This window comes from Gobius niger, assembly GCF_951799975.1.
Source record: "Gobius niger genome assembly, chromosome: 11".
NCBI classification, from domain to species: Eukaryota; Metazoa; Chordata; class Actinopteri; order Gobiiformes; family Gobiidae; genus Gobius; species Gobius niger.
Window position 1 is genome coordinate 20,941,136 of NC_136862.1, and position 12,474 is coordinate 20,953,609.

Sequence of the window (12,474 nt, forward strand, 5' to 3'; positions counted from 1 at the left end):
ACCATGAAAAAATAAATAAAACCAGTTTCGTTAAAAATATTATATTCTTCTTGGTGTTGTCACAGGAATAGACTATTTTTAGAAATAATACAAATATTTGGAGCCTGGCATTTAAGCCGTCTTTTGGAGGAGTAAAGTCTTCATTGGAATCTGTTTTAAAACAGTACTAAGTAACTTGTTAACCTAATCCTTTTCATAGTCCCTCTGGGGGGTAATACAAGTGTTAATGGGTTACACACTAATAGAATCACGAAGAAGAAGCAAACAGGCCAACAAGCAAAGCTAACTGCGGGCTAGCGCCACTTAAACAGTATTTACAACCAAGTTTGAGTGAAAAAAATGATCTCCATTGTATAATTGGATGTACAATATCTCTTCCTTTGTCTTTTCTGTCAGCGTAGTATTTACTGTAGTTTTTTTTGTCTTTTGGAGTTTCCTCAGACCACCAGGGGGTGGTATTACAGCAATGTCAACTCCTCGCCATGTGGACCCAAAAGAAGTGCTTTCCTCGCCCATTGGCCTGTACCAAAAATGATCCTCATTTTTGGTACAGGCCAATGGGTTGGGAGGTTTTAGAGGCAAAATGTACGATTCCCATGGAATTCAGGCTGTGTTTGCAAAGGTCTAATCTACAGGGTTTACAGTTTGTTGTTTTTTTCACACAAAGAGGTGTAGTTTACTTGCAGCTTTTCGATAAACAAGTTGGGATCACGCAGCCTTCACACCACGTCTGTAGCTGTAGTGTGGAGTGCACTTGTTTCGCAGAAGGAGGCTAAACGTACAACCTACATTTTGTTATTGTGGCTGGTGGCTAACCTCCACACAGCCTGGCACTAATTACCTCATTATCTCTGATTCAAAACACAACTAAGCAACATTATCCTTTATGTTCTGCCTCACTGCGAACAATTGAAGTCAAACAGTGCTCTTTACGCAGCGCACAAAGGAAATATTGTCCAGGTTTCAAACGGGCTGGCTCTGAGGGCAAACAGCCAAATTTGCACTGCAGTCAGGATTTCTAGCCTCAAGGTTGTGGAAAAAACAGGAGAGAAAGGCAATCAAACAACTGGATGCTACGAGAGCCACAGACATCAGTTCATTATTACTGCAGGAAACGAGCCAAGACGAGCACAGGGAAAGTCAGGAAACAGCTGTGCAATGATAACATAAAGGAGGGCCATCAGATTCATTGCAGTTTGAACAATCACAAGGATCAAATCACAAAAGCTACTGCTATTTACAAGTACATAAAGCTGCACATCCTGTAGTTTAGATCTCAACTAATACAACAATGAAAAAAGGTAATAAACAGATGATGGCAGTGGACTAAAACACTCACTTGATGACCTGGAAGAGCGTCCGGTAAAGCTGAGTGAAGATCTCGTTACTGTCTTCCAGCTCAAAGCAGATGTTGTAGGACTTCACCCAAGCAATGTTCTGTGCAGGAGATGACAGGGGTTAAGTTGTGATCAGGAAGTAATGTCTCAAGCACTTTGTAATAGACTCAAAGACAGGATCCCCATTTTCCATCTACCGTTACACCAACACGAGCGGTGCCAAACTTCATTTTAAAGTAAATGGCTCTCGCTGGTCAGGCCATTGCATGAATACTGTATATCGCATATTTTATTCAGAGTTTGGGGATTATTAGAAAACGAAGCAATGGATGTGAAATCTAATGAAATGTTAAATATTTAATCCTCTATCCACACACAGTTCAGAAGAAGACCGTCTCTGAAGTGGTTTTAAACAGGACCAATGAAAGCTGTTGTAAATATAGTTTGGTAGGATTTTAAAAGCTTGAAACTATGTCCAGCTGTTAAATAACTCAACCCTTTGTGTGCATATTGATACATGCTATAGCTGTAGATACGGCAGGCTTGGACACGAACACAAGAGACTGATCGAGCAACAACGTTTTACAGTTTTTCCTCAAATGATAAACACACCAAACTCCATTGACTGTGCTGTGTTAGGAACAGTGTGCGAGGAATTGACCATAACTGTAATGGACGTCTTACCTCGAGCAGGTAAAAGTATCTGTTGAACTGAGCACTCTTCGTGTCCTCCAGTCCCTTCAACTGTCGCGTGATGAACATGAAAATATCCTGGGAAAAAGACAAAGACAATTACTGATAATGAAACAAAAAACTATTTCAATCTGTTTTTTGTTTTTTTATTCAAACCGAGTCAAAGCACAAATCGACTTCAACAAGCATTCTGGTAATAACGCTCAAATAGATAATGCCAAAAGAAATCTTACACACTAAACTGGAACCAGATGGTTAACAAGTATTAACTGGCAAAGATTATAATAGGAGCAGGTCTTGTGCTTCTCTATGCCTCATGTGTCCAGTGCTCTGCTCTACCTTGAGTTTATCGGGGGAGGTGTACGGAGCCTCTGGAGCGTAGATTCTGAAGATGTCGGCCAAACAGCAGGCGACCAGTAGCCGCACGTCTTTGTCGGGATGTTTGAGGAAGAAGTCCGAGGCCAGGTGCAGGGCCAGGTTCAAATACAACTCCTTCTCCTCCTCAGAGTCCTGGTCCATGTCCATGAAGGTCTTCACCACCATCTGCACACGAGGCGAGCGGGACAAAGGGGAAATGCAGATTATTTCATTTAACATATACAATTCCTCTCTTTGGGTCTTTGCAACAATCCTTACAAATGCTGTAGTTTGTATTTGACTTCCAGACTTTTGATATACATTAAAGCAAAGTCAAAATACCAAGATACAAATCAGATAAAGAGGAGACCGTATCACTGCATCCCATGTGGCCTGTAACACACAGAGCTGACAAACACACAGCACGACCAGTCACTCGCACAGCTCCAGTTACATTCTCAACAAAGGTCTTTGGACTGTGAGAGGAGGTCACCGATCCCACAGAAACTCAGGGGGCACATGCAGACTTCACCTATGTGCTGCAGGATCCCTATCTAGGTATTACAGCTTTACATTTTACAGTGTTAAAGTGGGACAATGCAAGAATTCTCCCCAAACAGCATGTTGTACTGATAGTGCGTTTTAAAAAAGAAAATATCTGACCGTCAAATATTGCAATAAGCTTTGAGCGTTTTGCACAAATCACTCAAAATAGAATTATTACATAATTTCTTGAATGCACTTCTGTGAGTCAGAAAACAGCTGGGGAGAGAGTGAGAGAGTGATCCAGCGAGTGACAGAGTGAGAGATTGTGTAATAAAAAAGTTGTATTTTCATTACACAACACTCCGTTTAAGACCATGAACACATTTTTATGAGCAGCTGTAAAAAGGCAGTACTGACCTTGAGTCGGCGGACCATCTCCTCCTTTGAGATCTTGTCGGAGATCTCCTTGACCCCTGGAGGGTAGGTCACCTTCCCGTCTGCGGCTCGAGCTTTAGAGTGAGCCATCCTCTCAGCTCTTCACTGCCTGTGGACACACACGACATATACGTTATTATGATACAATTAGATGAAGACATATTGTTACAGCGCCCGGGACTGTACTTTATGTTGTTCATTTTGATGTGTTATTCTTCAATGATGTCGTGTGTGTTTTTTAGGGAATGAGTTTTAATGAGCCGTGTTGAAAGACTAATTTCACCTCTTTTTACAGACAAAAGTTTCATTCTATTCTGTTCTCAATAAAAAAAGGGGAAAAAAAGACATTGCTATATAGATGTATGACAAACAGAACGTAAACCAGCCAAATACAAAGAGGGTTGTGACAAAATCGCATTGGACTTGTATCGCAATACTTTGTGCTGCAATACAAAGTATCAATACTTTATCAAGTATCGCAATACTTTTAATACTTGTGTTAGGAGTGATGATAAAAAGGCCCCATTGCTTGGACAGTTACACAGCACTTTGCTACATTTTGTGTTAATGCTATTTTAAATCTCAACACTTAATAAATGTCAAATGTCATTTGGTTTATACATTTTGGACACATGACACATTTGAACGTGCCCAGATCCCGTTTAAAGACGCGAGGAGATCGAGCGTTTAGTGTGGCTGCTCCCAAACTCTGGAACAGTCTCCCCCTAAACGTCAGAGCTGCTCCAACCATAGAAAGCTTTAGGACTGCCCTTAAAACACATCTGTTTGCGTTGTCGTTCAATTCAAGTTGAGCTGTATTATTTTCATTTCATTTCATTTTATTTATTCTTTTTTTCAAGGTAATGCAACCTAAAATAAAGCAACAATCCAACAAAAAACAAACAAACAATACATTCCATGAAAAGAAGAACAGGAGTTGGATGAAGAAAAAAAATCTTATAAACTCCAACCCCATTCTTGAAGAAAAACTTACAAACTAGATGGCCTAACCGATGTAAAAAACAGCAACAACAAAAAAACAACAATTACATATACACATACATACACATATACACACATATACATATATTTACACACATATACACACATATACACACAATACACACATATACATACACATACACACGCAAAAACCAGATGTAATCAACTTTCGATTTTAACTTTTTATTTTTTTTATTTTTATCATTATTATTACTATTATTATTAATGATTGTTTGCTAAAACAACAGAGATGCAATGGTGACAACAGTGGCAATGGAAACAACGACAAGGCCACCAGACCACACAACGCACACCCACACACGCACACAGGCAGGCATGCACGGGCACACACAGCACACACACAGCACACACACAAAACGAAGAAGAGGATGTATGAATGTATATGTGATGAGCCCTATGCTGTGTATTGCATTAAAAAACAAGGTTTGAGTGGGCATCTGTCGAAAGATGTTTACCCTCTCACAGCTGCCCAGCACCTGCTTGTCCTACATTTGTGATTGACTGTGATATGCCCTAAAATAGGTGGTGTGTTTAAAAAAGAGACAGGAGTTAGCAGAAGTCCAGAGGTGCTACGCCCCAGACATTCCCCCACTCCTGCTTACCCTATACTGAGGAGGATGTGTATGTTCGTGATGAGCCCTATGCTGTATGGTGTGTTAAAAAGCGAGGTTTGTGTGGGCAGCTGTTGAGAGATGTATGACCTCCCACAGCTGCCCAGCACCTGCTTACCCTGCACTAAAGAATCTTTAATGATTTTATTATTATTGTTTTTTTTCCTCTTTATTACTTTTTTTTTTTTAAATATACTTTTGTTTCATATACTGTAAGCATACCCGTATGCACCCATACACACACACCCATACACATGCATAGGTACACGCCACACAACCAGACAGTCCCGCCACCGCCCCCATCACCACCGCCGCACAACTACATCACCACCGTCATCATCATCATTATTGTTGTAAATTTTAACGTTTTTCACATTCGTCTTTGTACAAGTTAAGTGTCCTCTGTTTATACTTATATTTAAATTGAAGAATATTTGAACAACATTTTAGATCATTTTCTAGAGAGTTCCATTGTATCACACCAGATACTGAAACACACATTTGTTTAAGGGTTTTTCCTGCGAAAGGTTGTTTAAAGTCATTATTTCTTCTGCTTGTCTCACTGTTTACTGTAAAAAGCGCTTGCAGTCCATGCGGTAACAGGCAGTGTTTTGCCTTGTGAACAACTAATAAAGTTTGTAAAGAAACCAAGTCCTTCAATTTGAGTAGTCCTGACCTCAGAAACAGTTCTGTAGTATGTTCCCTTGAAGCAACTCCATTAATTATTCTTATAGCCCTTTTTTGTAAAATAAATAAGGGCATTAAATTTGTAACATAACAATTTCCCCATACCTCCAAACCATACATTAAGTATGGCAAAATAAAGGAGCAATATAGGATTCTCATTGCCTTATAATTCAACATAAACTTTACTTTACTCAAAACTGCAATGTTTTTACAAATTTTATTTCTTACGTAAGCTATGTGTGACTTCCACTTAAATTTATCATCAATGAGGACTCCTAAAAACCTAAATTCTGACACTCTCTCAATACTTATTCCATTTAAAGTCAAAGTAACACTTTCAGGGCATTGTTGATTTGTGAACAACATAAATTTAGTTTTGCTTAAGTTTAAGGACAATTTGTTTTTATTAAACCATTTCTGAAGTTGAACCATTTCTTGTTCAATAGTTTTCATTAATGTTCTTAAGTTCTTCCCTGATACAAAAAAAATTGTATCATCCGCAAAAAGAACAAAACGTAAAATCTTTGATTCCTCACAGAGGTCATTAATATATAAAGTAAAGAGTTTAGGCCCCAGCACAGAGCCCTGAGGGACTCCACACTGTACTGTTTCTAACTTGGATTCATGGCCTATATGCTCTACATATTGTTGTCTATTTTCTAGGTAACTACTAATCCAGTCTAACACTACACCTCTAATACCATACGTCTGTAATTTAGATATCAATATACCGTGATCGATCGTGTCAAAGGCCTTTTTAAGGTCAATAAAAACTCCAACTGTGTGATTTTTATACCCCAATTCTGTTGTAATGTCCTCCGTGATTTTCATCAAAGCCATAGCTGTTGAGCGGGTGCTTCGAAACCCAAACTGATTGTCATGTATCAAGGAATGTTTCTCAAGGAAATTGTCAAATTTATTAACAAAAAGCTTCTCCAGAATTTTGGAAAATTGAGAAAGCAAAGATATAGGCCTGTAATTTGTAAGACTATGCCTATCACCAGATTTAAAAAGGGGGACAACCTTAGCCACCTTCATTTTATCTGGAAAGAAACCTGTATTAAAAGACAAATTGATAACATATTTTAATGGTCCTACAATGCAATGTATAGTTTCTTTGACAATGTACATATCTAAGCCATCACTATCACATGAATGTTTACTTTTTAATCTGGAGACAGTAGAAATAATTTCACTCTCACTGACTTCGCCAAGAAATAGAGATTGCATGACTCTGCTTTCACCTGTACAGCTTTTATTTTCGTTATGTAGTGGTATAGATTTGGGCCAACACTGACGAAAAATGAATTAAATTCCTCAGCCATTTTTTCACCACTTACCTCAGTATTCTGTTGATTCATTAAGTATAGTGGCTGACTACTATTTATTTTACCGCCCATAACCTCCCTTAAGACTTTCCACATTCCTTTGATATTACTTTTGTTTTCCATTAACAAGTTTGTATAGTAATCTTTCTTTGCACGTCTCATTACAGCAGTCAACTTATTTTTATAGGCTTTATATTTTTTTTCTGCATTTATTGTCTGATATTTTACAAAGTCGCGATAAAGCTTATTCTTCATTTTGCAAGACTTCAATATACCCTTTGTTATCCAAGGTTTTTTTTTTTTTTTTCCTGCTATATCATACCGTATTTTTGTTGGGCAATTTTTATTATATAACCATAGATACTTTTTTAAGAATGACTCATAAGCTTCGTTTACATTATTTGTACTATAAACGTTTTCCCAGTGTTCTTTCATAAGATCATCCCTAAATTTATTTAGTCTTTCCTCAGTTCTGGACCGAATGACTTTGGGGCACTTTTCTTTGTTTGTTTTCACTTTACAAAAGTCAGTTACAAATATGGGTAAATGATCAGTTGTATCATTTATCAAAAGACCACTTTTGACAGTTTTATCAAGTATATTAACAAAAATGTTATCAATTAATGTGGCACAGTTGGAGGTTATTCGGCTAGGCCTGGTAATAGTTGGATAAAGGCCTCTGCTATATATTAAATCTAGGAAATCTGAACTACTGGAATGATTAGACACATTCAAGAGATTTATGTTGAAGTCTCCACAAATTATAGATTGTTTGTTTTCATTCATCCCAACTAATAAATTCTCCAACTTGTTATTAAATGCTGTAATGCTAGACCCTGGAGTTCTATATATGCATGTGACAACAATATTCCTCTGTTTGTTCATTTCGATCTCAACGGTTAAACATTCCATTAAATCTTCTATTGCAGTAGTCATACACTCAATTGTTTTGCATTTCAACTCACTATTGACACAAAGAGCAACCCCCCCTCCTCTCTTCTTGATCCGATTAACATAAAACAATTCATAGCCCTCAAAATTAAATTCTGCACCTTTCGCATCCGTTAACCAAGTCTCAGACAGAGCTATAACTGTAAATTTATTTTTTAATGTGTTCAAATAATCATGTATTTTACTAAAATTTGAATACAGGCTTCTACAATTCAGATGAATAAGAGAAAATGACCCAGCCGTTTCTATGTTACTATTAAATTCTGCGTCTGTATAATATTTACATGTATCATTTGTGTTTGGAAATAAATTTGACTCGGAGTCCAGTATTAGTATTATAACTCTATTGTGTGCGCTTCTCTTGTTGTTTTGTACTGTAATTTTATATTGTGTACCTGTATGTTAAGCACTTTGGGCACTTAGTGTTGTTGTAAACGTGCTATACAAATAAAGTTGACATTGACATTGATATGGCCTAAAATCTCTATCACAACATAAAAAAGAAATATCACGATAATGATATATTTGACGATATAATTGACAATGGACAAATCTGATTGATTTTAACAGCATATTAATTTCCTCACAAATACAATCAACTCAGGCAGTTTACATCATTTCATTTTACTTTTGAAGCACCTGACCCTGTGTCCTACACCGTCCGTGTCCACAATGATATAAAAAATAACAATATAAAAAAAATGCATGCTGCGCTAACAATATACGATACGGCTCACCCCTAATTGTGATACGTATCGGATCGTGACAAAAGTGGATGGTCCCAGCCCTAACAAGTAGCACTTCAAAATGCTGTGAAATCATCAGAAAATACAATAGTCCAGTAAAAGGGGAAAAAAAATCACATCTTGCTTCAGTAGATTTGGTGCATTATTCATTCACTCAGTCACATAGTGGTGGAAGCGTGGCAGCTATTCTCTGGCCCAAACACTTTCCTACAAGCAAAACAAGTAGGGACTCCTTGAGAGAACAACTACAACTACAGCAATGCCTCCATTAAGCATCGAAGTGACTCTAACAGCTGAGGCCAGGGCTGCTCGTGGGTGATTCCTTGTGGAGATGGAGGGTCTAAGAACAGGGGACGCCCGGAGATGATGATCCATCTGCTGTGTCAATGTCAATGCTGAATGTTGAACCATTTGGACACTACATTTGTCAGTTTCACCATGCATCATGCTTTTGCACAGCTCGAAGGGTAACCGCAAAGAAATGGAATCTAAAACGCTAATTTTGGAAACAAGCCAGATCGTTTTAATGCCTCAGAGCTTTGGCAGGTTTTCAGAAATGCAGCAGTTTTTGAAACATTCACCCTGAGAGGTATTTACAGCGAACAGCCTTCAAACCAGGAACATGGAGAAAATGTGGTGCAGTCACAGGGAGCAGGCTGTGAAATGAGATCTCGTTTCATTATAGCCGCCTGCAAAGATGACTGCGCTTGTCGTTTATTGCGTTCAGATGAAGCTAAATGTGCCTCGGCTCTCAATGTAACAGTGCGATGTTTTACCGCAGTTTGGCAAAGACCATTACCACTGCAGTCGTCCATTAGAGAAATGAAAGCCTGCTAATAGTGAATTGTAATATGGGCCGGTTTGACGCATAGGGTCTATTAAGCTTTTCCTCCATTTATACAGTTTGGTACCTGGTATTAATACTGTCCTTGATTATAGGCAGGAGATTCTAATTGGAGCCAGCATTTTTACCTTGTTTACAATCAGTGCTAAATATATGTAAATTACTTCATAGTATTAGTTAGCCAAATTCAGAAAAGAAATTCTGAATTTCATTGTAAAAAATGTTTTAAATGCTCTAGCGTCTTTCCCACACTAAAACTGACATAATGCTGCCAATTGTTTCAACAAACTGCTTGGGGTTAGGGCCGTCTTCATTATATGGACCAGTATATGGCACCATATATAATACAGATACCAGGGTCAAGGTCATGAGACCAAGAAAAGGACTTGATTTTGTCTAGAAAATAAATAATTGGGGAATAGGGCACCATGTGTAGCACTGAAAGCCCTTATTTATGTTTTGCCACAAATCTTCAGCCTAAAATCTGGTTTGAAGATTGAAGGCATGGGTGATTTTAAAATGATACTGGTGTGGAAAGCATTCAATGTTCCATCTTGTCAATGATCGTGAATTGCTGGGCTTGTGAAGTACTGAAATAAATAAATAAATACAAGGCGCAACTCGCTCTATTTCACAATTTAGTCATTTTTCAGAGTCCATTCCCAAAAGCACAAATTTATTCGATATATATTGCTCAGCCCTGTTCAAAACATAAACAACGATGCAAAACATGCTCTATTACACAAACACGGACAATGCTTTTTAACCACAGCAAGGCAGCAACATCAGTATGGACTGGTTGAGGATGCCCTGCTTTCCACTAAAACATGACGAAAGTAAATCAATAGCAATGTTCATGGTTATCTGGTTAACTGTTACTACTTTTGTATCCGATTAAGAGTCCTTTGCCCGGTAAACAACGAGTTTCCCGTGTGAGCTCTGCTGTGTGCACTTCATTTTCGCCCAAGAGTGTTTTTTCTTACGTCTACCTTTCTACAGAACGTTATTATAGCCTTTTCACAAGATTTAGGAAGTTTGGCGACACTTCTACTCTTTTAAATCAGCAGACACTGCACTGACAGTCAGCATCCACACTTCTCCAACATCAGTGCGCACTCGCCTGTCCTGCTGCCCGGGGGTACAGTAACAGGCAGACCGATTAAACAGTGCTGTACTTTATTTATTTGACCTTTATCTACCCAGGAACGTCTCACTGGGATTAAAGGAATAGGCCACCGTTTTTACATACTAAGATATGTTCTTACCTCACTTTAGACGTGTTAATATATCCCCGTCTGGTCTTTGTCCGTGCGCTCTGCCAGGCAAACGGAGCACAAACGCAGCCTCTCCAACATGTCACATAGCTCCGAAAAAGCTCACGATAGAAGCTACCAAGCTCTTCCACGAGTTCCCTATTTAAATAAAGTTACGTGAAGTGTTTTCATGCGAAGTATATTTACACAGAAATGAAACATGTCGATTTTATAAGCAAATAAAAAGGGGGACTATATTGTGAGGCGTAATGATACGAGGAGCACAGCGTCCGCGTAGTAACTCCTAAAGACTTCCCCTCGCTCACTTCCGTCAATAACCTTTAGGAGTTACTGCGCGGACGTTTTACTCCTCGTATCATTACGCCTCACAATATAGTCCCCCTTTTTATTTGCTTATAAAATCGACATGTTACATTTCTGTGTAAATATACTTCGCATGAAAACACTTCACGTAACTTTATTTAAATAGGGAACACGTGGAAGAGCTTGGTAGCTTCTATCGTGAGCTTTTTCGGAGCTATGTGACATGTGGGAGAAGCTGCGTATGTGCTCCGTTTGCGTGACAGAGCGCACGGACAAAGACCAGACGGGGATATATTAACACGTCTAAAGTGAGGTAAGAACATATTTTAGTATGTAAAAACGGTGGCCTATTCCTTTAAGAATCTAATTTCCAGGGGAGCCCTGGGCCCTAACGGAGAACCTAAAGTACATATTTTTAGTGGAGTACCCAGAGGAAACCTGTGCAGACGTGGGGAGAACATGAAACAACATATATGACAGTGTCTTCACAAAAATATGACAGACCCGTGTTAAAGTTATTGCACAGTTTAATGATGAGGCGATGGGATATACAGTACGTCCCACACATGAACAAACAGGCTGCAGGAGATGCTCGAGAAACAAGACAACAAGTCCTGCCTTTACAAACAGAGCGAGAATGGATCATTGTGGCTCGGTCAGGTCCTTTTCGTATGAAGTGAGATTGGGAGAAAGGCTGTATTTATTTGGTAGATCTGCCCATAAGCATGATGAGCACGAGTGCAAAAACAGAAGCTAAAAGAAATGACCTGATATGTAATGTCGAAGTCATAGTGATAATGCTCATGTCGTCACTTTATGTCCTCCTAAATCTAAGGCGCACATGAACGAACAAGAGAAACAAGCATGTGGGGTGTTGGAGCAGTTGCACGCAGACATGAGCTGAACTCCGCATCGGACGGTTGTTTTGAACAGAGACCCCGGCGGCTCTCATCATCGGAGCACTCTAGGGGTGAAATGTGGAGAAACACAACCAGGCGCTCCTTAAACGCAGCGCCTGGGTGATTGTACGCTTTCCACAATTTCAGTGTGGAGATTAAACAGTTAACCGATTAACCGTAATGGCTCAGACTATTGGTTGAAGAAAAATAAAAAAAACCTGGTGCAGCCATACTTTCCACACATACAGGTGAAACTCGATATAGACTCATTGCATGCAAAATGATATGTTAAGCCTTTGTTATATTTTTGATGATTTTGGCTTACAGCTTATAAAAACCCCAATTTCAAAATCTCAAAAGATTAGAATATTGTGAAAAGCTAATTAATCCAAAACACATGCAAAGGGTCCCTGAGGCTTAAATGGTCTCTGTCTGGTTCAGCAGTTCACCATCATGGGAAAGACTGCTGACCTGACAGTTGTGCGGAAAACCATCATCCA

General features: G+C 38.8%; 1 protein-coding gene across 1 annotated transcript in view; it reads right to left on the reverse strand.

The window, feature by feature from the left end:
• The window catches only part of pds5b (PDS5 cohesin associated factor B), a 32,314-nt gene that overhangs the window by 16,445 nt on the left and 3,395 nt on the right, over positions 1–12,474 (reverse strand). Inside the window, exons 2-5 of the mRNA XM_079566193.1 lie at positions 3,291–3,417; positions 2,370–2,573; positions 2,022–2,108; positions 1,340–1,437 (exon numbers count right to left, since the gene is read on the reverse strand). Coding sequence (XP_079422319.1) covers positions 1,340–1,437; positions 2,022–2,108; positions 2,370–2,573; positions 3,291–3,398 — 497 coding nt within the window. The 5' untranslated portion in view covers positions 3,399–3,417. The remainder of the gene's footprint in view (positions 1–1,339; positions 1,438–2,021; positions 2,109–2,369; positions 2,574–3,290; positions 3,418–12,474) is intronic.